The 27,850-nt window shown below is 45.0% G+C and overlaps 2 protein-coding genes across 3 annotated transcripts in view; one reads left to right on the top strand and one right to left on the bottom strand.

Annotated features, from left to right (window-relative positions):
• The window catches only part of KANSL2 (KAT8 regulatory NSL complex subunit 2), a 28,850-nt gene extending 18,388 nt beyond the window's left edge, over positions 1-10,462 (bottom strand). For both annotated transcript variants that reach the window (XM_049783435.1, XM_049783434.1), the window contains exons 1-5: positions 10,427-10,462; positions 9,735-9,993; positions 8,117-8,295; positions 7,230-7,344; positions 413-576 (exon numbers count right to left, since the gene is read on the bottom strand). In XM_049783435.1, the coding sequence (XP_049639392.1) occupies positions 413-576; positions 7,230-7,344; positions 8,117-8,295; positions 9,735-9,985 (709 nt within the window). In that variant the 5' untranslated portion in view covers positions 9,986-9,993; positions 10,427-10,462. The remainder of the gene's footprint in view (positions 1-412; positions 577-7,229; positions 7,345-8,116; positions 8,296-9,734; positions 9,994-10,426) is intronic.
• A 643-nt stretch (positions 10,463-11,105) lies between these two features.
• Positions 11,106-27,850, top strand: part of TEX49 (testis expressed 49) — a 104,264-nt gene continuing 87,519 nt past the window's right edge. Inside the window, exon 1 of the mRNA XM_049783624.1 lies at positions 11,106-11,224. Coding sequence (XP_049639581.1) covers positions 11,137-11,224 — 88 coding nt within the window. The 5' untranslated portion in view covers positions 11,106-11,136. The remainder of the gene's footprint in view (positions 11,225-27,850) is intronic.

Raw genomic sequence — 27,850 nt, forward strand, 5'->3', positions numbered from 1 at the left:
CTTTGCACACAGGAGGCTAAGTTCAACAGCACCAAATAATCCTCCAGCATCAACCAGATGAAGCCTCAAAACAAAAATAAATTACTTTCAAGGATGACTTTTCCCAATTAACAAATGAAAAGGGGGCCAAGAGAGATAGCAGTGGTAGGGCATTTTGCCTTGCACGCAGTCATCCAGGACAGACCTGAGTTCGATTCCCAGCATCCCATATGGTCCCCGAGCCTAGCAGGAGCAATTTCTGAGCACAGAGCCAGGAGTAACCCCCCAAAACAAAAACAAGTGAACAGAAATATGTGAACATAGGTAAAAATTTTTCTATCGTTCCAAATATCAACACAAATAAATATAATTTCTTCCTAATCTACACACTGAATCCAAAACTTACTAGCATTGTTAATAGCATTAAACTTGCCTAGAGCTTCATGTTCTATTTTGCGATTATGTAGGTAACGTCGCTTCTTCTCTTTGAGCAGATGTTGAAGTCGTTTAAACTGGTCAATATACAAGGACTGCAAACGAATAAGCTTCTCCCGCATAATCAGGGCCACTTCTTCTGCTGTGTAAACACCAGCATGTCTGGAACAAAACAGACAGCTTTTGGGCTAGAGTGTTCACCCTGCAGACAGCCAACATGGGCTCAATCCCTAGCATCACATATGGTCCCCCAAGCCTGCAAGTAGTGATTTCTTTTTCTGGTTTTTGGGCCACACCTGGCAGCACTCAGGGGTTACTCCTGGCTCTGTGCTCAGAAATCGCTTCTGGAAAGCTCAGGGAATTATATGTGATGTTGGGATCGAACCCAGGTCCATCCTGGGCCTGCTGTGTGCAAGGCAAATGCCCTACCACTGTGCTATTATTACTGGCAAGTAATAATTTTTCAATGCAGAGGTAGGAGTAACCCCTGAGCATTGCTGAGTATGACCACAAAAGAGAACCGAATACCCCCAACCTAAAACAAAAAAAAAGTAGCTGAGCAAAGCATAAACAAAAAATAGGGGCTGGAGATAGTATAAGTGGGTATAGTGCTTGCCTTGTACACACCCAACCCTGGTTGGATCCCTGACATAACATATGGTCCCTCATGCCCCACCAAGTTATCCCTGAGCACATTGTGCAGAGACAGAAATAAAAATAAGTTGGTGCCAGAGCAGTGGCACAAGCAATAAGGCATCTGCCTTGTGCACGCTAGCCTAGGAAGGACTGTGGTTCAATCCCCTAGCATCCTATATGGTCGCCCAGCCAGGAGTGATTTCTGAGTGCAGAGCCAGGAGTAACCCAAGTTTGACATGGTGTGGCCAAAAAACAAAAACAAACAAACAAAAAAATGAGGAGGGTCAGTGACAGCACAGCAGGCAGGGAGTCTGACCAACCTGGGTTCTATCCCTGGCATCCCATATATTCCCCCTGAATCAGCCAGTAATGATTTCCAAGTGCAGAGCCAGGAGTAACCCGAGTGCGACTGGGTGTGCCCCAAATCAAAACCAAAAAAAGTGGGGGGTGAATTAAGAACCAAAATCTGACTAATAAAACTTATTATTAAAGTACAGAGTCAAGGAGACAGCTCTACAGGGTGAGCATTATAGGGTACAGCTCTGTTGTGCACCATCCCATTAAGTCTAAGTAGGCCTCGAAGCAATGTGGATGTGCTTGCCCTATTAAGAAAAGGGGGGGGGAGCCCAAAGGACAGTTCAATAGCTTGCATGCAGGAGGCTAAAATTTTATCTGATTACTGTATGCTTGCTTTACCCCAGCACCTAGCCAGACATAGTCCCTGAGCACCCTCTAACAAAATATAGATGTGACAAACTATAAGAAATATGGGGCCGGGGCCGGGCGGTGGCGCTGGAGGTAAGGTGCCTGCCTTACCTGCGCTAGCCTAGGAGACGAACCGCGGTTCGATCCCCCGGCGTCCCATATGGTCCCCCAAGCCAGGAGCGACTTCTGAGCGCATAGCCAGGAGTAACCCCTGAGCGTCACCGGGTGTGGCCCAAAAACCAAAAAAAAAAAAAAAAAAAAAAAGAAATATGGGGCCAGAGAGATAGCATGGAGGTAAGGCGTTTGCCTTTCATGCAGGAGGTCATCAGTTCGAATCCCGGTGCCCCATATGGTCCCCTGTGCCTGCCAGGAGCAATTTCTGAGCCTGGAGCCAGAAATAACCCCTGAGCACAGCCAGGTGTGACCCAAAAACCAAAAAAAAAAAAAAGAAAGAAATATAAGGGCCGGAGAGATAGCACGGAGGTAAGGCATTTGCTTTCATGCAGGAGGTCATCGGTTCAAATCCCGGCATCTCGTATGGTTCACTGTGCCTGCCAGGAGCAATTTCCGAGCCTGGAACCAGGAATAACCCCTGAGCATTGCCAAGTGTGACCCAAAAACCACAAAAAACAAACAAACAAACCTATAAGAAATATAAAATATGGGGCCGGGCGGTGGCGCTGGAGGTAAGGTGCCTGCCTTGCCTGCGCTAGCCTAGGACGGACCGCGGTTCGATCCCCCGGCGTCCCATATGGTCCCCCAAGAAGCCAGGAGCAACTTCTGAGCGCATAGCCAGGAGTAACCCCTGAGCGTCACAGGGTGTGGCCCAAAAACCAAAAAAAAAAAAAAAAAAGAAATATGGAACGACAGTACAGCAGTACAATCCCTGATATTCCATATGGTCCCTAGAGTCTACCAGGAGTAATTCTTAAGTGCAGAAAGAATAGCAACCCCAAGCATCATAAGGTGTGGGTGCCCTAGCTCTGCCAATAAAGAAAAAATGGCAACTGCATTTCAGAAAAATGAACCATGACTGCAACCCTAAAATAGTAAGATCTAACCTAGACAAACATCAACTATATTAAAATGAAATTTCATTTTATTGTCTGAAGAAATGTTTCTGTTTACATTTTTTGTTTGTTTTTGGGTCACACCCGGCAGTGTTCAGGAGTGGCTCTACGCTCAGAAATCACTCCTGGCAGGCTTAGGGAACCGTATGAGATGCTGGGATTCAAACCATTGTCCTTCTGCATGCATGGCAAATGCCTTACCTCCATGTTATCTCTCTGGCCCCTTTTGTTTACAATTTTTGGGCCAGAGTCAAGAGTAAATCTAGGTGATTCCAGCAAAAAGAAAGATTCAACAACCTGAAATGAATTTTAACAAAATCAAGTTCTAGATATTTACAGAAATGCTATTTAAGGGGCCAGAGTGATAGCACAGGGGGAAATCGGTTTGCTTTGCACGTGGTTGACCCAGGTTCAATCCCAAGCACCACATATGGTTCCATGAGCCTGCCAGGAGAAATTTCTGAGCTCAGAGACAGGTGTGGCCCCCAAACAAAAAAAATTTACTATTTTGTAAATATTTAGAAGTACTTTTCTGTTTGTTTCTAGGCCACACCCCATAGCTGGGGCTACTCCCACCAGTGCTCAGATTATGCAGTGCTGGGGTTTAATCAAATTTAGGGGTCCTGTATGCAAAGCATGCATTCCAGTCCTTTGACCTATCATTTCCCCAACTTATTAAGTACACTTCAACTAAAACCTCACAAATATTAAATACTGTTACAAACAAGCTATAAAACATTTTTTTGTTTTTTGTCTTTCAGTCACACCAGTGACACTCAAGGGTTACGGCTGGCTATGCACTCAGAAATTGCCCCTGGCTTGGGAGACCATGTGGGACACCGGGGATCAAACCAGGGTCCGTCCTGCAAGGCAGATGCCTTACGACTTGTGCCACCACTCTGGCCCCATAAACATTACTTTTTATAAAATAAAAGATTACTTTGAAGCAACGACACCTATAAAACAGGAGAAAATCATGACATTAAGTTATTAGGATGAAACCTCTATTGACAAAAAAAAAAAAAAAGTCAATACATAGCATTAAAAGCCTGTCCAAAATAAAAATTTATGGGGCTAGAGCAATAGCACAGTGGGTGGGGTGCTTGTTTGCCTTGCACACAGCTGACCCAGGTTAGATTCCTGGCATCCAATATGATCTGCACTGAGTCGTACATCTGACTGCTACCTGGTGTACCTCCTCCTAATAAATTAAAAATAAAATAATTTTATATAATAAATTGTTAGACGATTCAAAAAAGTGACTTTATGGAAGACAAAAACATGGATGGATACCCAAGATAAAAATTCTTTTTTTGTTTTTGGGTCACACCCAGCAGCGCTCAGGGGTTACTCCGGCAGCCTTGGAGGACCACATGGGATGCCGGGATTTGAACCATGCAAGGCAAACACCCTACCTCCATGCTAACTCTCCGGCCCCAAAATTTCCTTTTTTTTTTAAAAAATAAAAACAGATTTTATATGGAAGTACTGAGTAGAGGAGGGAGAGGATAAGGAAGAGATTGGGTAAGGAGTAACGTGCTCAAGAGAGCACAGGCGACTGACTCCAAAGGTGGAGAGCTCTCATACACAACCCAGCAGAAAGTAGGAAAGTACACATCTCAAGAGGGGAGATGCAAGTGGTCTAGTACCATGTACCCTGGCAACACATGTGAACCCCAAGATAAAATTCTTAGTGAGCCAGAAAAAACTCGTTGTGCTGGGCTAACAATATAATTCACAGCTGTTCTAGAGCACGGACTGTCTGACCTCAAAACATCAAAAACTTAAAATATTTTGTTTTGTGCAATACAATGTGACTGCAAAAAAAAAAAAATGTGTCCCTTAATTACTGACAAAAACAAGTTTCTGGACCTTCAAAACTTAAGTACTGTACTGAAGTCACCCTACACAGCAAGTTTGGGATTAGAATGGCCAAGTCTGGCTTAACAGGAAAATAGAAAATATGCTTGACATAATGTTTCTTACTAGTATGAGAGAATCCTAACAGAAAAAATTCTTTTCAGACTAACTGAAGTTTCTAAACAAGTACTTCCTAAAGAATGCATGGAATTATTATTTTTTCAGTTTTGGGGGCCACATATGGCAGTGCTCATGGCTCCATCCTGACTCTATCCAGGTATCATTTCTAGCAGGTTTGGGGAAACATATGGGTTGCCAGGGATGGAACCATATTGTTTTAATAGGGTTGATTTGTTAATTCCGTCTATTATGTAAAGGATAGGTAGAAAAGGGAGTACAAATAGGACCAAGATAATAGCAGGTAAAATAGTTTAGATTGTCTCTACTGCTTGGTCGCTACTCTTGGCTCTGTACTCAGGAATTACTTCTGGTTTTGCTCAGGGGACCAAATGAATGCCAGGGAATCAAACCTGCGTTGATCATGTACAAAACATACACCTTGGGGCCCGGAGAGATAGCACAGCGGCATTTGCCTTGCAAGCAGCCGATCCAGGACCAAAGGTGGTTGGTTCAAATCCCGGTGTCCCATATGGTCCCCCGTGCCAGCCAGGAGCTATTTCTGAGCAGACAGCCAGGAGTAACCGCTGAGCACCGCTGGGTGTGGCCCAGAAAACCAAAAAAAAAAAACAAAAAAAAAAAACAAAAAAAAAAAAAACAAAACATACACCTTTACCTGCCTGCCTATATTACTGCTCCAATCCCAAATTTCATCTACTTTCCCCCCCGTGTATTCTCATGTAAAGAATGTCTAAAAAACTCTGATTCATAAAAATGTCAAATCCTTGGGCTTAAGAGATAGCATGGAGGTAAAGTGTTTGCCTTGCATGCAGAAGGTTGGTGGTTCAAATCCTGGTATCCCATATGGTCCCCTGAGCCTGCCAGGAGCAATTTCTGAGCATGGAGCCAGGAGTAACCCCTGAGCGCTGCTCGGTGTGATCCAAAAACCAAAAAAAAAAGTCAAATCCTACCATGACATAGTAATGCACAAAATCAGGGAGATGGCTCAAAGGACTAGAATATCCTAGAATGAATAGTAACCTAAGCACCTCCAGGAGTGATCTGAGAACAGAGCTTAAAGAAGTCCTTGAACATCACTAGAATGACCAAACAAAGAGAGACTGATCTTATATCAGTGGTCAGCAAGCCACGGCTTGCGAGCCACATACGACTCTTTACATTTTTGAATGTGGCTTTTCTGTGTATGGGGTGGCCGCTCCAGGAGTCAGGACTCCGCTACTAGCCTCTGTCAGTGCACGCCCTGTGTGCAGCCCCAGCGGCCGGCTCTACACAGCTCTCATCAGAACCAAGGCCAATGTTCACATTAGTGTTTGTGACATTGTCAGTCACTGTCAGGATGTAATTTTCTCTACATTGTAAGGCAAATTTTACAGAATTTAACATCGATAAATAATATCATTCTAAAGTTTTTATTTTATTAGTTTTGTTATTTGTATCCTCCCGGCCTATGTGGATACTTGCACGCAGAATATTCTCAATAAAACTTATTGAAACTACAATGGCCAGGACTGGACAAACTAGTTTGCCTGGAGCTTAGAAATGGTCTTATGTCAGGAAACTTCAGGGGTAATGTCTCCTTGTACTTAAGCCAAAAGTTTTTCCTTTCCATGACCCCTATACTTTGGTGGGCCACTCTAACATTGTTTATACAGTGCTCCTTTGACTCTAAACCTTTAAGAAACCACTAGTAAAAATATCTGGAACTGCAAAAAAAAAAAAAAAAAGGTTTACGTTAGTGTTAACATATATGCTTTTAGTTAAACTAGCATTCTGGGGGATAAAGGAGGAAGAAAGGGATATATGCTTGGGAACAGGGATGAAGGGAGGACAACACTGGGGGTGATGGATATTCCCCTGATTCAATGTTAATATGTACCTAAAATACTACTGTGAAAGATATGTAAGTCATTATGATAAAAAAAAATTGTGTTTTATTTAGAAATGTTCTTTGACTTGCATGTATTATATTAATTATGTTATGTTATGTTACTATATTGTTATGTCAGTTTACCTCAATATGTTAATCAATTTTGTCTCTTGAATAAATTCTTACAAAAAAATTCAAAAAACTTATTGAAACTGAATTTTCGTTTTAAAAATGTGGCTCTCAAAATAAATTACAATCATGGTTTTGGCGACATTTGGCTCAGTTGAAAAAAAAGGTTGCCCACCACTGGTGTATAGCATTATACTCCCACATAGTAATTACAAGAAATATTGTTGTTTGTTTGTTTGTTTTTGGGCCACACCCAGTAACGCTCAGGGGTCACTCCTGGCTTGGAGGACCATATGGGACACCGGGGGATCGAACCACAATCCATCCTAGGCTAGTACTGGCAAGGCAGACATCTTACCTCTAGCGCCGGCCCCAAGAAAAATTTATTCTTTTGTGGAGTTACAACTTACTTCAGGGGATCTTCTTGATCACTGTCTATGCTATCAGCTTCACTGTCAGGGTCACCTCTCCATGTCTGATCCACAGTAATGGGTTCCTGTTCCCCATCACTCCAGCTGTCTTCATCTAAGACAAGGAAGGGATAAAAACCATTAAGACCTACCACCTCTGTAGTTCCACCACACATTACTTACATGTCAACCCAAATCTTGAAAGGTAAATCAAAAAGACGTAACGCAGGTAAGATTACTCATAAATAAGTTATGTCCTTACAGGTATAGAAAAGCTACATCAGGGCCGGAGAGAGAGCACAGCGTGGTAAGGCACGGTGGTTTAAATCCCGGCATTCCACCTGGTCCCCCAGAACCTGCGTGGGGGGGGGAGGGGAAGGGCCGCGCAGCGATTTCTGAGTAGAGCCAGAAGTAGCCCCTGTGCGCTGCTGGGCGTGACCCAAAAAAAAAAAAAAAAAAAAAAAAAAAAAAAAAAAAGAAAAGCTACATCAAAATAACTGTTTACCTTAAGCTAAGCCACGGAAGCTAAGCTCAAGAAAGTACACAGGGAGAGATAATATGGAGCTAAGGGATTTGCCTTTCATGCAGAAGGTCATTGGTTCAAATCCCGGCATCCCATATGGTCCCCTGTGCCTGCCAGGAGGGATTTCTGAGGGTGGAGCCAGGAGTAACCCCCTGAGCATGGCTGGGTGTGGCCCCCCCAAAAAAAGTACACACAATTTTAAACTGAACAAAAAGCATGAACCTCGCAATGCTGGAGATCTCACCAAACTGTCAATAAAATTAATATTACATTATCAGACGCATTAATTTTCAAGGTGCTAAGTAAATTTATTTTTCCTTAATTTTCTTCCTCCTTTTTCACTTGAGAGCAGAAGAAATCTTACCCAAAATTCGGCTTGCTTCACTACGACTACTTTCTGGAGTCTGAGACCCCAGCTCTGTCTTAGCATATGAGCTCAGCTGGCATAAGAGTGTTTCACCCATAGGTCCCGGATTACTCTTCTTTATTTGAGCATGAAATGCCAAGGCATTCCTTCGAGCATGTTCAGCACAGAAGGACACCCTATGGAGACACATATTAACATCTTATTATCTGACAGCTTTAGGTATTCAACAGCTTTTAAGTTACTAATCTTTACACCGTTTTCAAGAAATGAAAATGAGCTGGAAAGAATACAGTGGGAAGAGGCTAGCATCCCATAGAGTGCACTCAGCCCCACCAGGAATGATCCCTGAGGGCAGAGCCAGGAGTAATTTCTGAGAATTGCCAGGTGTGGCCCCCAAACAACAAAAATAAAAATGACTATTATTCACTTTATAAATTAAAAGATGTCACCAAGGCAGAGTAATTTAACTGGCCCAGAGTGAATTACTAATATGCTGCAACCATCAAACAAACCACTCCAAAAAATGCTGTCATCATCTCACAACAAATCAAAGTCAATTCCCTTTCATTCTTCAAAACTGATTCTGGAAAGCAGCTACATTGAACGTGATTTTCAACATATTTTGGGCAGTAAGATACAAAAATAAAAACATTTTTAAATCAGAAGAAATATTCAGAACTAGCTATATTGTTTTGCATATAAAACAATAAAGCTCCCCACACATGTGCAATTCTGTTTTTTAACAAGCCCCCCATATTTATATGCAATTGTTTTTTTTTTTTTTTTTTTTTTTTTTGGTTTTTGGGTCACACCTGGCAGTGCTCAGGGGTTATTCCTGGCTCCAGGCTCAGAAATTGCTCCTGGCAGGCACAGGGGACCATATGGGGCGCCGGGATTCGAACCGATGACCTCCTGCATGAAAGGCAAACGCCTTACCTCCATGCTATCTCTCCGGCCCCGTTTTTTTTTTTTTTTTTTTTTTTTTTTGTGGTTTTTGGGTCACACCCGGCAGTGCTCAGGGGTTACTCCTGGCTCCATGCTCAGAAATTGCTCCTGGCAGGCACAGGGGACCATATGGGGCGCTGGGATTCGAACCGATGACCTCTTGCATGAAAGGCAAACGCTTTACCTCCATGCTATCTCTCCAGCCCCTATGCAATTGTTTTTAAAACAAGGCTGTGAGATAGCAAAAAGAGAGGGGAGGGGGCACCGAATATCCTGGGGACCCGAACGAAAAGAGCGAAAAAAGAGCGTTTGCCTTGCATGTGGCAGACTGGGATTTGATCCATTGCATCCCATTCGGTCCCACAGCACCGCCAGTAATGACCCCTGAGCTCAGAGCCAGGAGCAAGTAACCCTGAGCCCCTTCAGGTGTGGCCCGCTCCAACACCATCCTTTAACAGATACATGGGTAGCATCCAAAAGGAAGAAAAACGTGGCCCAAGTCCAAGTAATCTTCCAGTTTTCTCTCTGCAATCTCCAGGGATACACCCAACCTCCTCCCACCTCCCACCCGTTTCCCGTGCCCGTGGACAATCAAGGCTCAGCACCCCACAGACCCCATTGGGATTCCCATCTCCTCCCACAAACATCCCTACACCCCCCCACGTATTACCCATCCTTCTTCTCAGGCTTGGGGGCCGCACTGGGGCATCTTTTCCCGTTCTTGGTGGACACGTAGCTGCACTGTTTGAAGGGCGCGTTCCTGTCTTCCAGGATGTGCTTGATGCAGAACTCCTGGCCTTCCAGGCGGGGCTGCGAGCACGGGCGGTGCGAGAACGAGCACGCCTGGGGCTCCTGCGCTCGGGGGATCGGGGTGACCCGCCCCCGACTGGTCGGCAGGACGTGGATCCGAATCCTGTTCATGCCGAAGCCTGCGGCACAAAGAGAGGCTCAGAGACACAGGACGCGCAGGGGGCAAAGTTGGCGGGCCTCGGACGAGTCCCGGCCCCAACTCCACGCGCCTCGGCCTCCCGGCAGCTGCGCCCTCCGGAGGCCCGCACGGTGGCAGCGCAGCCGCCCGCCCGCCCGCCGCCGCCTTTGTCCCGGCCCGCCTCCGCCTCCGCCTCCGCCTCCGCCGGCAACTCACGCCCGGCCCCGCCAGCCCTCGGCGGCCGTGCGAGCGCCATTTTGTCCCGCGTCTCCGAGGACGCGGAAATCTGCCTCCCGACACGCCGGAGGACGGCGGCCCCACTTGCGGACGGAGGCGGCGCGGCCCTCCCCAGGAAGGCGGAAAGCGAGCAGCTGCCGCCGCCTGCCCTCCTCAGCCCGGGCGAGCCCGACGCGCGGCCGCCGCCGCCATCTTACCTCCGCCGCCGAGCCGCGCCGGCCGAGTGAGGCCGGTGGAGCTCAGCGCCGCCGCTCTGCGAGGCCCCCGCCGCTGATTGGGCCCTGGGCCGACGCCGGGAGGTTCCTATTGGTCGTCAGAGGCTGGGTGGGCGTGGCCTCGGCTGGTAGCTGGGGAGGCCCCGGAGCGACTCCGCCCAGAGGGAGGGCGGCGGGAGCGGAGCTGGGCGGCGCCGCGTGCTGCCCGAGGAGGCGGTTGAGCCGAGCCCGGCTCCGGCTGACGCGGCCACTCAACCGCCCCGACGCCCAGGGTGGATGGATGGATGGATAAATGGATGGACGGTCCGACGGAGAAGTTTCCACAGAGGTACGGCGGACTTTTATTGTGTCTGCAGGAGAAAGTTGTTTTGTTGGTTTTTTGTTTTTGTTTTTGGGTCACACCCGGCAGCGCTCACTTAGGGGTTCCTCCTGGCTCGACGCTCAGAAATCGCCCCTGGCAGGCTCGCTCGGGGGACCCTGTGGGACGCCGGGATTCGAACCACCGTCCTTCTGCATGCAAGGCAAACGCCTTACCTCCATGCTATCTCTCCGGCGCCTGCAGGAGAAAGTTTTTTTGGGGGCAGCAAAAGGCTCACTGGAACATTTTTTTCTGTTTTAGTGACTGAGGCTGTATACATCTGTTTGACTTTTAGAGGAAGCCTAGCTCTTCATTCTGCGTAAGCTCATGGACGATGGAGGAACCACTCCGGAGAAGGGGCTCGAAGGCGGCGAGCGCGCGCACTGTGGTTGGCGTCTGGGAGACCCCGGTTCCAACTCTGGGTAAGCGATACTCGTCACTGCACACAACACACACACCACCACCCCGCACCATGAAAAGGGAATAACAATCCCCCAAACAAACAAAAAAGTACCAAAGAAAATTGTACAGAGGATGTCTTTCTGCATGAACTTCAGTAACCCGGTGCCACACCTAAACCTCCAACAGAAATGCCCGGCTCCACAACTTTCACTTATCAGACTACTAGGCCACCAAATTTGTTTCAGATCTACAAATCCTGGACCAAGTGGCCATGAGACACCTCAACTTTTATAGTAATGCCAGCCCAGTAGTATCACAGGAAGTGTGATGGGAGTTACATTGTAGTTTACTAAGCTAAGTGAGCCTGAACAGTTAACACAAAAGGCTCATCCAGAACCAACCACAGCCCCCCAGTAAATGGAAAATGGCTTAGACTATAGTAACACCAGGGAGAGAGATAATAATCATTTCAAATTGATCCATAATGATATAAGAGGGTTTTTTTTCTTTTTTTATTGTTGTTGGTCACACCTGGTGTGCTCAGGGGTTACTCTTGTTTGTTTTTTTTTCACTCAGAAATTACTCCTGGCAGGCACAGGGGACATTATGGAATGCTGGGAATCAAACCTGGGGTGGCTGTGTGCAAGGCAAATGCCCTCCCTCTGTGCTACCTTTCTTTTTTTTTTTTTTTGGTTTTTGGGCCACACCTGTGACGCTCAGGGTTACTCCTGGCTATGCGCTCAGAAGTTGCTCCTGGCTTCTTGGGGGACCATATGGGATGCCGGGGGATCGAACCGCGGTCCGTCCTAGGCTAGCGCAGGCAAGGCAGGCACCTTACCTCCAGCGCCACCGCCCGGCCCCCTTTTTTTTTTTTTTTTTTAGACTTTATCTATTGATTGGTTGATTTTTGGGCCACACCCAGCTGTGCTCAGAAATCGCCCCTGGCAGGCGGGAGGACCATATGGGATGTTGGGAATCAAACCAGGTCCTCCTGGGTTGGCCACATGCAAGACAAACACCCTATTGCTGTGCTATGTCTCTGGCCCCTGTGCTATTTTAATACTAGGTGATTTAAGTTTTGATAATTCCATTTGCCTTTGTCTTATAACATGCAGTGTAAATTTGTGCCCATGTGGAAGCAGGTTATGGTAATGGTTTTTGAAATTGGTGGACATCGATAAAGAGAGGTCATGCTGGTGATGGAATGGGTGTTTAAGCATTTAATGCCTTAAATGACTGTATTATGAACAACTTGGTAAATCAAGGTGTTATAATAAAAAATTAGAAAAGAACTTAAGGGGATGACTGGAATAGAGCCAGTGACAGAGGCCCTGCATTCATCATCAGCACTTAACTAGAGGGATAGAGGTGGTACCATTCTAAGAGATTAGGGCAACTATAAAAGAACTTTTCTTATGTGCCAGGTATTAGATATACCTAGAGACTAAAATAACCCTGTCTGGGGTAGGGGTGGGGAGTGGAGATTTCCCAAGCAGTGCTTAGGGACCCACAGGCTACTCCTTGGCCATACATACCCAGTAGGACAGACAGTTCCATACTCAGACACATCTGTACTGATTGTCATCAGGGCCATATCCTCACACCTCTGCCTTCCCATCCCAGCTCCATCACTCTCCCACCCTACCCACAGGACAAGAATGCTCTGCCAAAAACAACCTGGCAGCTCCTGGACGGCTCTGGTCATGTGTAACTCCACCCTGGATTTAGGTGTATCTACCTGAGACCCTCCCATTTCTGGGAGAGGTCTGGGAAAAGGTTACTTAAGGCCTTTGACCAAGGGGAATAGGCCCTTTTGCCAGCATGGAGAGGTATGAGGGAGAGACATGGCTGGACAAGTTAAGACGCAGGGCAAGCTAAGAATAGCATGCATAAATGGTTGAGATTGACCACACGTGTGGTAGATAGGGTATGAATAAAACTGATACTTCCTAATGCCTGTCTCTGGATGAGTCTGATTTCACCATTCACCTAAACCTGGGACTCGCCAGCTGAATGGGGGTTGCGTAGCCTCGTGGCCTGGGATGGCAGAGAAAGGTCCCTCCATTTGTCCCATCACCATCCAGCTCCATCATTAATTATTTAACTCTACAGTCATGGTCCAGCGGTCACATACTCCCAGTATCACCTCCAACCCTCTGCCTTAGAGGCAGACAGTAGGGAAGAAGAATGTGGGGTTTGGGGAGAACTATGGCAATAGAATTGCAGTATCTGTATTCCTGAAAATGTAAATATTAGATCCTTGACTATCTCTTCTATCTCAACCCTGCTCACTTGAACATTTTGAAGCAGTTTCAGACTGACTAGAGATGTATGCCCTGCGGCTACTGAACTGCAAGCTGCCAACCCACTTAGTTCTTCAGTCTGCAGGAGTCCAGTGGTTGGTGTGGAGCTTATCATCATTCCCACAGCTGTCTCCTCCCTGTTCCCCTATTTCCTACCCCCATACCCCTTTCCCAACCCTGGCTCCATTACTCTCCATCCCACACACACTAAGGACGAGAATGTTCTAGCATTCTAGCAACCTAGCAGCTCCTAGATGGCTTTGGTCATGGTCCAGTGGTTGCCTACCCCCAGTACCACCTCCATCCCCTGCACCTCAGAGGCCGACAGTGGGGAGGAGAATGTTGGTAACAGCCCAAGAGCAAATTGAGCTAGAGTGTGTGAGACCAACAGGAGCAGTTGTAGGCAGTGGCCAGAGTTTGGACTTAGAAAAGTGCCAGTTTAGGGCCCGGAGAGATAGCACAGCGGCATTTGCCTTGCAAGCAGCCGATTCAGGACCAAAGGTGGTTGGTTCGAATCCCAGTGTCCCATATGGTCCCCCATGCCTGCCAGGAGCTATTTCTGAGCAGACAGCCAGGAGTGACCCCTGAGCACTGCTGGGTGTGGCCCAAAAACCAAAAAAAAAAAAAAAAAAAGTGCCAGTTTGAATTGAACTGAGGTACATGAACCACCCAACTGCATGCTGCCTGTCAGTGTGGGTGGAGTTTAGGGGAAATAAAAACAGTTTGAATTGAGCTGAGACCAGCAAGAGCAGCTGGCTGTAGGCAGTATTCAGAGTTTAGATTTAAAAAGTGCCAGTTTAATATTTTATTCGATATTTGTTTTTGTATTGCGGTATTTCAATTTCGTTTTTCCTGTCCTCTCTCAAACCGAGGTTGAGAGCCTCTAGAAGGACTACACCCATTTTTGGCTTATTTGATTTTTACCCCACTTTATTGCTTTTTCTTTCTTCAAACAAAACCACATAACTTGAGCTAGCTAGTTCTACCTCTCAAACAGAGGGGGAAATAAGGGAGGGTACCAGAACCAACCAGATCACTAAGTAGTAAGCTAGACACAGAGGGGACCTCTTATTCTAGCAGCCCGGGGGGTGAGGATGGGGGGATAGGGGTGGCAGGATGGGAACAGGGGTGGAGGGAGGGCAAATTGAGTGATGGGAATTCCCCTGATTCAATGTTAATATGTACCTAAAATACTACTGTGAAAGATATATAAGCCAATATGGGCAAAATAAAAATTATATATCTATATATATAAATATAAAAAAGTGCCAGTTTAGGGGCCGGAGAGATAGCATGGAGGACCCTGGTTCAAATCCTGGCATCCCATATGGTCCCCTGTGCCTGCCAGGGGTGATTTCTGAGCATAGAACCAGGAGTAACCCCTGAGCGCTGCCGGGTGTGACGCAAAAAAAAAAGTGCCAGTTTGAATAGAGCCAAGGTACATGAACCCAGCACAGCAGCTGTTGGTTGTGGGTGTAGTTTGGGGGGGGGGGGTTCGAATCAAGCTAAAGTTTGTTAGACCAGCAAAAGTGCAGCCACTCTGCTTTGCTCTGTGGCTGCACATTTCTTCCAGTCAGGGAGCTGCACCACAACACGTAACAGTACCACACAATAAAGGTCACAATGGGAAAACTACACAGAACCCTACCACACCTTGTGACTAAAGATACTAGTTCTGGAGATCCAACCATCACCAGCCACTTACATAAATTCTCTGATCAGGATTTTAGAGAGGAGATGTTAAGTATGTTCAAAGAATTTAAAGAAAACTTGGAACCCCTAAGACTCAAGAAGATAAGAGAGAGGGGCTGGCGAGGTGGCGCTAGAGGTAAGGTGTCTGCCTTGCAAGCGCTAGCCAAGGAAGGACCGCGGTTCAATCCCCCGGCATCCCATATGGTCCCCCCAAGCCAGGGGCAATTTCTGAGCGCTTAGCCAGGAGTAATCCCTGAGCATCAAACGTGTGTGGCCGAAAAACCAAAAAAAAAAAAAAAAGAAGATGATAAGAGAGTAGAAATGAGAAAACTTTAAACAGAAATATCAGGGCTGAAAAACATGCTAGGTTGTTGATGTAAAGGTAATTGGATTTGGACATGCCCCTTGGATAACGCAATGGTAATGACAATTGGACCTGGACATGGCCCTTGAATGCACTGCATGTCGTGATGGGTATAAAAAGGAAAACCTTGGACAGTTGAAGTGGGCCAAGGATAGTGATAACAGTAGCACCCCATAAAAGTTTGAAGAAAAAAAAAACATTAAAAAAAACCATAAAAAGGGCCCGGAGAGATAGCACAGTGGCGTTTGCCTTGCAAGCAGCCGATCTAGGACCAAAGGTGGTTGGTTCGAATCCCGGTGTCCCATATAGTCCCCCGTGCCTGCCAGGAGCTATTTCTGAGCAGATAGCCAGGAGTAACCCCTGAGCAACGTCGGGTGTGGCCCAAGAACAAAAACAAAACAAAACAAAACAAAACCATTAAAAAAAAAACCATAAAAGGTAGAAATGTTGATGCAACAGCAGTTGGGTTTGAACATGCCCATTGGATAACCCTACTGTAATGACTTAGACATGAACATGTCCCCTAGATATGTCCCCTGTCACACTGGGTATTAAAAAAAAAAAACTTGGATGGTTAGAGGGGGGCCCAGGATAGTAATTAGAGCAGCGCTGGCTGGTTCATGGGGGGCCAGAGATAAAGCATCAGTGAGATGCTGCCTATTTTATATCTATCCCTCTCTCTCTCTTGAACCCAGGTCCACAGGCCTACCCCCAACCCCCTCTAACCAGAAAACCTTCAGGAAGCAGTGGCAGACTTCAGACTCAGTACAGGAATAAAAAGGATATTTGGTTTTTACTTCTCTCTCCTCTCGCTCAGGCTGCCTGGGCAGCATTGGCAACTGGGTGGCTACAGTAGATGAAATGAAAACCTCACTAGAATGCCTCACCACCAGAGTAACAGCCACTGAGGACAGAATCAGTGAGCTAGAAGAGCTACATAACACCTCTGTACAGTATGAGAGGCTGGAAAAAAGATCCCCAAAGCACCAGATAAAATAGGATCTGGGATAAACTCAATTGAAACAACATAAGAATTAATTGGGTCTCATATATCCAGAACCCCAAGAAGAATCAACCATCAAAAACCTCAGTGCTGAGAAATCCCCCTAACTAAAGAGTGCATGCAGCCACATCCTGGATGCCTGAAGAGTACCAGCTTAAAAGATCCAAAGAGGGGCTGGAGAAATAGCATGGAGATAGGGCATTTCCCTTGCATGCAGAAGGACGGTGGTTTGAATCCCGGCATCCCATATGGTCCCCCAAGCCTGCCAGGAGCGATGTCTGAGTGTAGAGCCAGGAATAACCACTGAGCACTGCTGGGTGTGACCCTCCCCTCAAAAAAAAAGGATCAATAAATAAGTAAAAGATCCAAAGAAAAGCACCCCAAGGCACATACTAATTATAATGATGAAAACCATAGATAGGGATAGAATACTGAAAACATCTTCCTTTCCTATCTGGATTCCCTTAATATCTTTTTCTTGCCTAATCGCTATAGCAAGTACTTCCAGTACTATGTTGAATAGGAGTGGTGAGAGAGGACAGCCTTGTCTTGAACCAGAATTTAGAGGAAAGTATTTTACTTTTTCTCCATTGAGGATAATATTTGCCATTGGCTTGTGATAGATGGCCTTAACTATATTGAGGAAGGTTCCTTTCATTCCCATCTTGCTGAGAGTTTTTATTAAGAATGGTTATTGTAAGAAAAAAAAAAAAAGAATGGTTATTGTAGGGCTGGAGAGATAGCACAGCGGTGTTTGCCTTGCAAGCAGCTGACCCAGGACCTAATATGGGTGGTTCGAATCCCGGTGTCCCATATGATCCCCTGTGCCTGCCAGGAGCTATTTCTGAGGAGATAGCCAGGAGTAACCCCTGAACACTGCCGAGTGTGGCCCACTCCACCCCCCCCCAAAAAAAAAAGAATGGGTTTTGGACCTTATCAAATGCTTTCTCTGCATCTATTGATATGACCATGTGATTTGTATTTTTCTTGTTGTTGATGTTATGTATTATGTTGATAGATTTACAGATGGTAAACCATCTTTGCATTCCTGGGATGAAACCTACTTGATCATAGTGAATGATCTTATTGATGAGTCATTGGATCCTGTTTGCCAGGATTTCGTTGAGGATCTTTGCATCTGTGTTCATCAGAAATATTGGTCTGTAATTTTCTTTTTTGGCAGCATCTCTATCTGGTTTTGGTATCAAGGTGATTTTGACTTCATAAAGCTATTTGGAAGTGTTCCTGTTTTTTCAATTTCATGAAAGAGCCTGGCCAGGATTGGTAGTAGTTCCTCTTGAAAGTTTTGAAAGAATTCATTCATGAATTCATCCGGGCCTGGGCTTTTGTTTTTAGGCAAACTTTTGATTACAGTTTAAATTTCCTCAATAGTGATGGGGGTGTTTAGACATGATACATCCTCTTTATTTAATATTGGAAGGATTTAAGAGTTCAAGAACTTATCCATTTCTTCCAGGTTTTCATATTTAGTGGCATAGAGTTTCTCTAAGTAGTCTCTGAATACCCTTTGAATCTCTGCAGTATTTGTAGTGATCTCCACCTTTTCATTTCAGTACTTGCTATAGCGATTAGGCAAGAAAAAGATATCAAGGGCATCCAGATAGGAAAGGAAGAAGTCAAGCTCTCACTGTTTGCAGATGATATGATACTCTACTTAGAAAACCATAAAGACTACCAAAAAGCTTCTTGAAACAATAGATTCATGTAGCAATGTGGCAGGCTACAAAATGAACACACAAAAATCAATGGCCTTTTTATACACCAATAATGATAGGGAAGAAATGGACATTAAGAAAACAACCCCATTCACATTAGTGCCACACAAACTCAAATATCAAATATTTTAAGCTGTATTACAAAGCAATAGTTATCAAACAGCATGGTATTGGAATAAAGACAGACCCTCAGATCAGTGGAATAGGCTTGAGTACTCAGAGAATGCTCCCCAGACATACAACCACCTAGTTTTTGATAAAGGAGCAAGAAATCCTAAATGAAGCAAGGAAAGCCTCTTCAACAAGTTGTGTTGACACAACTGGTTAGCCACTTGCAAAAAAGCGAACTCAGACCCTCAGCTAACACCATGTACAAAGGTAAAATCCAAATGGATTAAAGACCTTGATATCAGATCTGAAAACATAAGTTATATAGAACAAAATGTAGGTAAAACATTCCATGACGTTGAGACTAAAGGCATCTTTAAGGAGGAAACAGAACTCTCCAAACAAGTGGAAGCAGACATAAATAGATGGTAATATATTAAGCTGAGAAGCTTCTGCACCTCAAAGGATATAGTGCCCAGAAATCAAGAGCCATCCACTGAGAGGGAGAAATTATTCACCCAATACCCATAAGATAAAGGACCAATATCCAAAATATACAAGGTACTGACAGAACTTTACAAGAAAAAAACATCTAATCCCATCAAAAAATAGGGAAAAGAAATGAACAGATACTTTGTAAAAGAAGAAATATAAATGGTCAAAAGGCACATGAAAAGATGCTCCACATCATTAATTGTCAGGGAGATGCAAATCAAAACAACGATGAGGTACCATCTCATGCCACAGAGATTGGCACACATCACAAAGAAGGAAAACAAACAGTGCTGGCAGGGATGTGGAGAGAAAGGAACTCCTTTTCACTGCTGGTAGGAATGCCATCTAGTCCAACCTTTATGGAAAGCTATATGGAGATTCCTCCAAAAACTGGAAATTGAGCTCCCATACGATCCAGGTATATCACTCCTAGGGATATACCTGAGGAACACAAAAATACAATACAAAAATCCCTTCCTCACACCTATATTCATTGCAGCACTATTTACAATAGCCAGACTCTGGAAATAACAAAGATGCCCTTCAACAGATGAGTGGCTAAAGAAACTGTGGTACATATACACAATGGAATACTATGCACCCGTCAGGAGATGAAGTCATGAAATTTTCCTATACATGGATGTACATGGAATCTATCATGCTGAGTGAAATAAGTCAAAAGGAGAGACATAGACGCAGAATAGTCTCATTCATCTATGGGTTTTAAATGAAAGACATTTTTGCAATAATTCTCAGAAACAAAAGAGAGGAGGGCTGGAAGATCCAGCTCATGACATGAAGCTCACCACAAAGAGTGATGAGTGCTGTTAGAGAAATAACTACATTGAGAACTATCCTAATAATGTGAATGAATGAGGGAAATAGAAAACCTGTCTAGAGTACAGGCAGGGGTGGGGTGGGGAGGAGGGAGATCTGGGAAATTGGTGGTGGGAATGTTGCACTGGTGAAGGGGGTGTTCTTTACATGACTGAAATCATACAACTACAATCATATTTGTAATCACAGTGTTTAAATAAAGATAAAAAAGAATATTGAAAACAGCAAGATCAAAAAGGGAAATTACAAAGAAGTATCCTTAAAATTAATAGCATATTTATCACAAGCAACTCTCAAGGCCTAAAGGCAATGGTGGTATATAGTGACAAATAGATACTTCACCCAGCCAGACTTTCATTCAGGTTTTAAGGAAGAATACACAACTTCGTGGATAAATAATAGCACAAAAACTTTATAGACTCAAAACCAACCTTAAAAGAAAAGCCTAAGGGCCAGAGAGATAGCATGGAGGTAAGGCGTTTGCCTTTCATGCAGAACGTCATTGGTTTGAATCCCTGCATCCCATATGGTCCCCCATGCCTGCCAGGAGTGATTTCTGAGCGTAGAGCCAGGAGTAACCCCTGAGTGCTGCTGGGTGTGACCCAAAACCCCCCCAAAAACCCAAAACAAACAAACAAACAAACAAAAAGAAAAGCCAAAAGTTCTAAGGGTCTACTTTAAGGCAAAGCAGATCCAACAAATACACCAAACTCCTACAAAAAGATGACAATTCCATTAACAAGCATCTCAATGTCTATGGACTAAACATATCAGTTAAGAGAAATGAGTGGCAAAATGGATCAAAATGTTGAATCCAATATTTTTTTTGCCTGCAAGAAACACATCTGAATAGTCAGAACAAAGTCAAAGGTTGGAGGACTATCATTCAAACAGCTTCCTTAAAAAAGGCTAGGGTGTGGGCCGGGCGGTGGCGCTAAAGGTAAGGTGCCTGCCTTGCCTGCGCTAGCCTTGGACAGACTGCAGTTCGATCCCCCGGTGTCCCATATGGTCCCCCAAGCCAGGAGCAACTTCTGAGCACATAGCCAGGAGTAACCCCTGAGAGTTACCGGGTGTGGCCCAAAAACAAAAAACAAAAAACAAAAAAAGGCTGGGGTGGCCATACTAATATCAGATACAGACTTTAAGCTTAACAGGTTATAAGAGACAGAGATGGACACTTCTTAATAACTAAGGGATATGACTAATAGGAAGTAATCACACTCCCAAAATATATACAACCAACAAGGGGCCAGCAAAATATTTAAAATAATTGCTGACAGCGTTGAAGACATTATTAACACAATAATAGTGGGGCACTACAACACTGCTCTGCCACCCCCTTGATAGGTCATCCAGGCTAAAACTAGCCAAAAACAAAGATATACTGGTTCTAACGGAAGAGATGGAAAAGAGGGGCTATATATATATATATGGCTATCCATCCTGAAAAAAAGCTGAATACATATTCTTCTCAATGCACATGGAACATTCTCCAGGATAGACCACAAAATATATCCCCATAAAATCAAGAGGAAGAAATTGGGCCAGAGTGATAGCACAACAGTAGGGTGTTTGTCTTGCATGTGGCCTTTCTTGGATGGACCTAGTTTGACCCCTGGCATCGCCTATGGTCCCCTAGCCTGCAGGAGTTATTTCTGAGCACAGAGCCAGGAATAACCCGAGTGCTGCTGGGTGTGGCCCTAAGACAAAAACAAATAAATAGGATAGAAATTGTATCAGCTACGTTCTCAGGACATCATGGACTGAAATTAGAAATGAATTACAAGGGCCGAAGCGGTTACATGGTGGTAGGGCGTTTACTTTGCATGTGGCTGACTTAGGACGGGCCGAGGTTCGATTCTCTGATGTCCCAAGCCAGGAGTGATTTCTGAGTGCATAGCCAGGCGTAATCCCTGAGAATCACTGGGTATGGCCCAAAAACAAAAAAAAAGGGTGGGTGAAGAGATAGCATGGAGGTAGGGCATTTGTCTTGCATGCAGAAGGACAGTGGTTCTACTCCTGGCATCCCATATGGTCCCTCACGCCTGCCAGGAGCAATTTCTGAGCATAGAGTCAGGAGTCACCCCTGAGTGCTGCTGGGTGTGACCCAAAAACCAAAAAAAAAAGAAAGAAAGGAAGCAAGGGGAGGGGCCGGAAAGATAGCATGAAGGTAAGGCATTAAGCATGAAAGTCGATGGTTCGAATCCTAGCATCCCATATGGTCCCCCAAACTTGCCAGGAGCGATCCTGGCATAGAGTCAGGAGTAACCCCTGAGCGCTGTCGGGTGTGACCCAAAAACCAAAAAAGAAAAGAAAGAGAGAAAGAAAGAAATGAATTGGGCCGGAGAGATAGCATGGAGGTAAGGCGTTTGCCTCTCATGCAGGAGGTCATCGGTTCGAATCCCGGCGTCCCATATATGGTCCTCCCGTGCCTGCCAGGAGCAATTTCTGAGCCTGGAGCCAGGAATAACCCCTGAGCACTGCCGGGTGTGACCCAAAAACCACAAAAAAAAAAAAAAAAAAAAAAAAAAAAAAAAGAAAGAAATGAATTACAGACAGACACAAATAAAAAAAACTTTTTAACACCTGGATATTAAACAGCTCACTACTGAAAATCCAGTGGGTCAAAGACAAAATCGAAGAAAAAAACAAAAGATTCTTGGAAACAAATGAGACTGAGGATGTGAATTATCAGAATTTGTGGGACATGGCAAAAGTGTTATTAAGGGGGCCGGAGAGATAGCATGGAGGTAAGGCGTTTGCCTTTCATGCAGAAGGTCATTGGTTCGAATCCCGGCATCCCATATGGTCCCCTGAGCCTGCCAGGAATGATTTCTGAGCGTGGAGCCAGGAGTGACCCCTGAGCACTGCCAGGAGTGACCCAAAAAACAAAAAACAAAAACAAACAAAAAAAAGTGTTATTAAGAGGAAAATTTATAGCTTTGCAAGCATTAATCAAGAAGAGAAAAAGAGCCTACATAAATAATTTAATGGCACAGCTTAAAAAAATTGTGGGGCCAGAACGATAACACAACGGTAGGGCATTTGCCTTGCACGTGGCTGACCCAGGATGGACCTCAGTTCGATTCCCAGAGTCCGTCCTATATGGTCCCCCAAGCCAGAATAGATTTCTGGGCGCATAGCCAGGAGTAACCCCTGAGCATCACCATGTGTGACCCCCCCCAAAAAAAAAAAAAGGAAAGTGATCAAAATAAACCAAAAATAGGTAGACAGAAGGAAATAACAAAGCTAAGAGCAGAAATTAATGAACTGGAAACACACCCACCCCAAATCCAAAAGATCAATGATAAAAATTGTTTCTTTGGAAAAATAAATAAGATCAATAAACAACTACGAAGACTCACAAAGAAAAAAGAGAGAAACTTAATAAACTGAATTAGAAAGGAGAAAGGAGGGGCCGGATATATAGCACAGTGGTAGGGCTTTTGCCTAGCACAGGGCCGTACCAGGACAGACAATGATTCAAATCCTGGCATCCCATATGGTCTCCCGTGCCTGCCAGGGGCGATTTCTGAGCACAAAGCCTGGATTAACCCCTGAGCTCCAGGTGTGACCCAAAAACCAAAAGCGAGAGAGAGAGACAGAGAGAGAGAGAGACAGAGAGACAGAGACAGAGACAGAGACAGAGAGACAGAGAGAAGGAGAGAGACAGACAGACAGAGAGGTTATGACAGATACTGCAGAAATTCAAAGAGTAATCAAATACTACTTTAAAAAATTTATACTTGGGGCTGGTGAGGTGGCACTAGAAGCAAGATGTCTGCCTTGTAAATGCTAGCCAAGAAAGGACCATGGTTCGATCCCCTGGCATCCAATATGGTCCCCCCAAGCCAGGGGCAATTTCTGAGCACTTAGCCAGGAATAACCCCTGAGCATCAAACGGGTGGGGCCCTAAAAACCAAAAAAAAAAAAAAAAATTTATACCACGAAACAAGAGAACTTGGAAGAAATGAATAAATTCTTGGGACTCTTGGGGCCAGAGTGGTGGCACAAGGGGTAAGGGGTAAGCCTTGCCCACGCTACACTAGGATGGACCACAGTTCAATCCCTCGGCATCCCATATGGTCCCCCAAGCCAGGAGTGATTTTTTTTTTTTTTTTTGGTTTTTGGGCCACACCCCGGTGGTGCTCAGGGGTTACTCCTGGCTGTCTGCTCAGAAATAGCTCCTGGCAGGCACGGGGGACCATATGGGACACCGGGATTCGAACCAACCACCTTTGGTCCTGGATTGGCAGCTTGCAAGGCAAATGCCGCTGTGCTATCTCTCCGGGCCCTCATAAATTCTTTTAAACCTTTAAAAAGGATCTACTTCCAATCTTTGTCAAGCTCTTCCAGGAAAATGAAGAAACAGAAACACTCCCAAGTAGTTTCTACAGGGATTGGAGAGATAGCACAGCGGTAGGGAATTTGCCTTGCACGTGGCTGACCCAGGAGGGACACAGGTTCAATTCCTAGTATCCCATATGGTCCGCCAAAGCTGTCAGGAGCGATTTCTGAGCATAGAGCCAGGAGTAATCCCTGAGTGCCTGAGTTTTTGGGTGTGGCCTAAAGACAAAACAAAACAAAAACAAAAACAAAAAAAAAAAACAAAAAAAAACCAACCAAAGTAGTTTCTATTAGGTTTCATAACCCTAATACCAATAACAGTTTCATCACCATGATAATAAAAGGGGGGATGCCACCAAAAGGGGGGAAGAGTGAGAGAACAAAATCCTAGTAAATAGGATTCTATGGCTCATTAAGAAGGTCATACACGGGCCGGAGAGATAGCATGGAGATAGGGCGTTTGCCTTTCATGCAGGTCATTAGTTCGAATCCGGCATCCCATATGGTTCCCCATGCTTGCCAGGGGGCGATTTCTGAGTGCAGAGCAAGGAGTAACCCCTGAGCACTGCCGGGTGTGACCCAAAAACCAAAAAAAAAAAAAAGAAAGAAAAATCATACAGCATGACCAAGTAGGATTCATTCCAGATATGCAAAAAGATGGTTTAACATATACAAGTTGATCACCATAACAAAAGGAAAAATAAAACTTTTATGAGCATATCAATAGATGCAGAGAAAGCATTTGACAAGGTCCTACACTCCAAAAGGTGAAAAGACTATCTCTCTGGTCCCATAAAGATGTATTTATTTTTAAAAAAACAAACTCAGGCCAAAGCAATAGCACACAGTAGGGTGTTTGCCTTGCACGTGGCCAACCCTGACGGAACTCTGTTTGGTTCTGGTAACCCATATTGTCAAGCCTACCAGGGGCAATTTTTGAGTGCAGAGCCAGAAGTAATCCCTGAACAACGCTGGGTGTGACCCAAAAATAAAAAAAAAAATAAATAAAGAGAATCACCCCACTGAACTTGACATAAAAAAGTTATTTTAGGGGCCAGAGAGATAGCACAGTGGTAGGGCATTTGCCTTTTACTCAGCCATTCCAGGACAGACTACGGATTGATTCCCAGCATCCCATATGGTTCCCGAGCCTGCCAGGAGCGACTTCTGAGCACAGAGCCAGGAGTAACCCCTGAGCACGGTTGGGTGGCCCAGAAAACAAAAACAAAAAGTTATTTTATAATAGATCAAGAAATGGCAGATAATAATATAATCAAGGTATTAGCAAATTTTGTGCAACTTGTGTAATAAAGAGTTAGCTAGTTTTGTTGTTCTTTAAACAAGGGGTAGGAGTACTCGAGAGATCTAAGGGGCCATCCAACTAGTACTTGACCTAGCTATATTGGGGCTGAGATACCAGGAGTGCTTAGGGAACCATGTGGTACTGTAGAACCAGACTTGCTGGGTTGCTAACAAGTGTTCTAGCCCTCTGCACTATATCCGTGAACCTGGATATTATTTCCTAATCCACTTAACACTTTGCTGACCATTAAATAAGATTAGAATGAACCTCAAAGTTTTCCAGTCCATTCAATTGTTACAGGCCAAAAGCAGAATCATCCTTGACTTTTTCTTCAGCCTTATAGCAGATCCTACTGATTCCAACTTTAAGGTGTTATCTTAGTACTTCCATTGTGTTCAAAGCCACTCTCATTTCTTACACTATGAGAGTCTACTGTTCAGACTCCTGTTTGTTTGTTTTGGGCCACACCGGTGATGCTCAGGGGTTACTCCTGGCTATGTGCTCAGAAATTGCTCCTGGCTTGGGGGACCATATGGGACGCCGGGGATCAAACCGAAGTCAGTCCTAGACTAACGCCAGCAAGACAGGCACCTTACTGCTCTGTGCTATTGCTCTGGCCCCTCCTAAAATCCATGTTTAACAGCAAATGAACAAACATTTTATTATTTTGGTTTGGGGAGCACGCCTGACAGGACTCAAGTGACTTATGTAGTGCCAGGGATCAAAACCACATTGGGGGGCCGGCGAGGTGGCGCTAGAGGTAAGGTACCTGCCTTGCGAGCGCTAGCCAAGGAAAGATCGCGACCGCGGTTCGATCCCCCGGCGTCCCATATGGTTCCCCCCCAAGCCAGGGGCAATTTCTGAGCGCTTAGCCAGGAGTAACCCCTGAGCATCAAACGGGTGTGGCCCGAAAACCAAAAAAAAAAAAACACCACATTGGGTGCTTGCAAGGCAAGTGTTTTACCTATTGTATTATCTTTCTGGCTTCCAAATAAACATTTTATTTATTTATTTATTTATTTATTTATTTATTTTGGTTTTTGGGCCACACCCGGCGATGCTCAGGGGTTACTCCTGGCTGTCTGCTCAGAAATAGCTCCTGGCAGGCATGGGGGACCATATGGGACCCCGGGATTCAAACCAACCACCTTAGGTCCTGGATCTGCTGCTTGTAAGGCAAACGCCACTGTGCTATCTCTCCAGCCCCTATTTATTTATTTTTTAAGGCCACATCTAATAGTGCTCAGGGATTACTCCTACTTGGGAAATCATGTGTAGTGCCAAGAATAAAACTAGGGTTTACTGTGTACTAAGGCCTACACTATCTGGCCCATCTGCTCAAAACTTTATAAAGGTACCCATTTTAACAGACTTTACTGGTCCTGCTAAATCTAGCCTTCTATTGTCTGTTAGCATCATATTCCACTTTTCCTTTTATTTCCTTACTAGTGACACCGGCTTCCTTTTTATGTCTAAAACACATAAGCATAGTCTCATCTCAGAATCTATGCACGGTTCTCTGGAATGATCCTAAATGACCCTATTTCAAACCTATTTCAAGGTTTATCTTACTTCCTTCAAGTCTCAACTATAGTTCCAGGAGACCTCACCTACCCATCCTATTTCCAGTTTCAACAGTCCTACACATGCACGCACGTGCGCACGCACGCGCACACACACACTCCACCCTATTCCTTCTAACTTGATTTACATTCTACAACACTATACTCTCATTTCTTTTTTTGTTTGTTTGTTTTTCAGGCCATACCTGTTCGATGCTCAGGGGTTACTCCTGGCTAAGTGCTCAGAAATTGCCCCTGGCTTGGGGGGACCATATGGGATGCTGGGGGATCCAACCGTGGTCCTTCCTTGGCTAGCGCTTGGAAGGCAGACACCTTACCTCCAGCGCCACCTCACCGGCCCTTATACTCTTATTTCTCCTTCCCTGGTTACATTCTCCAAAGTACTTATCTAACACACCTGTGTTATATAACACTTCTTTTCATTTTTTTTAAATTTTTACTTGGGGGGGGGTCACACCCGGCAGCGCTCAGGAGTACTCCTGGCTCTATGCTCAGAAATTGCCCCTGGAAGGCACAGGGGACCATATGGGATGCTGGGATTTGAACCACTGTCCTTTTGCATGGAAGGCAAACAAACGCCTTACCGCCATGCTATCTTGCTGGCCCCTCAACCACCTACCTTCTTTTTTTTTTTTTTTTGTTTTTTTTTTTGGGTCACACCCGGCAGTGCTCAGGGGTTATTCCTGGCTTCACGCTCAGAAATTGCTCCTGGCAGGCACAGGGGACCATATGGGACGCCGGGATTCGAACTGATGACCTCCTGCATGAAAGGCAAACGCCTTACCTCCATGCTATCTCTCCGGCCCCTACCACCTACCTTCTTAAACTGTGGGCCCAACACCATTATGAGGGGACCAGATAGCACTTCAAAATAA

This window comes from Suncus etruscus, chromosome 11 (genome assembly GCF_024139225.1).
Source record: "Suncus etruscus isolate mSunEtr1 chromosome 11, mSunEtr1.pri.cur, whole genome shotgun sequence".
Lineage (NCBI taxonomy): Eukaryota > Metazoa > Chordata > Mammalia > Eulipotyphla > Soricidae > Suncus > Suncus etruscus.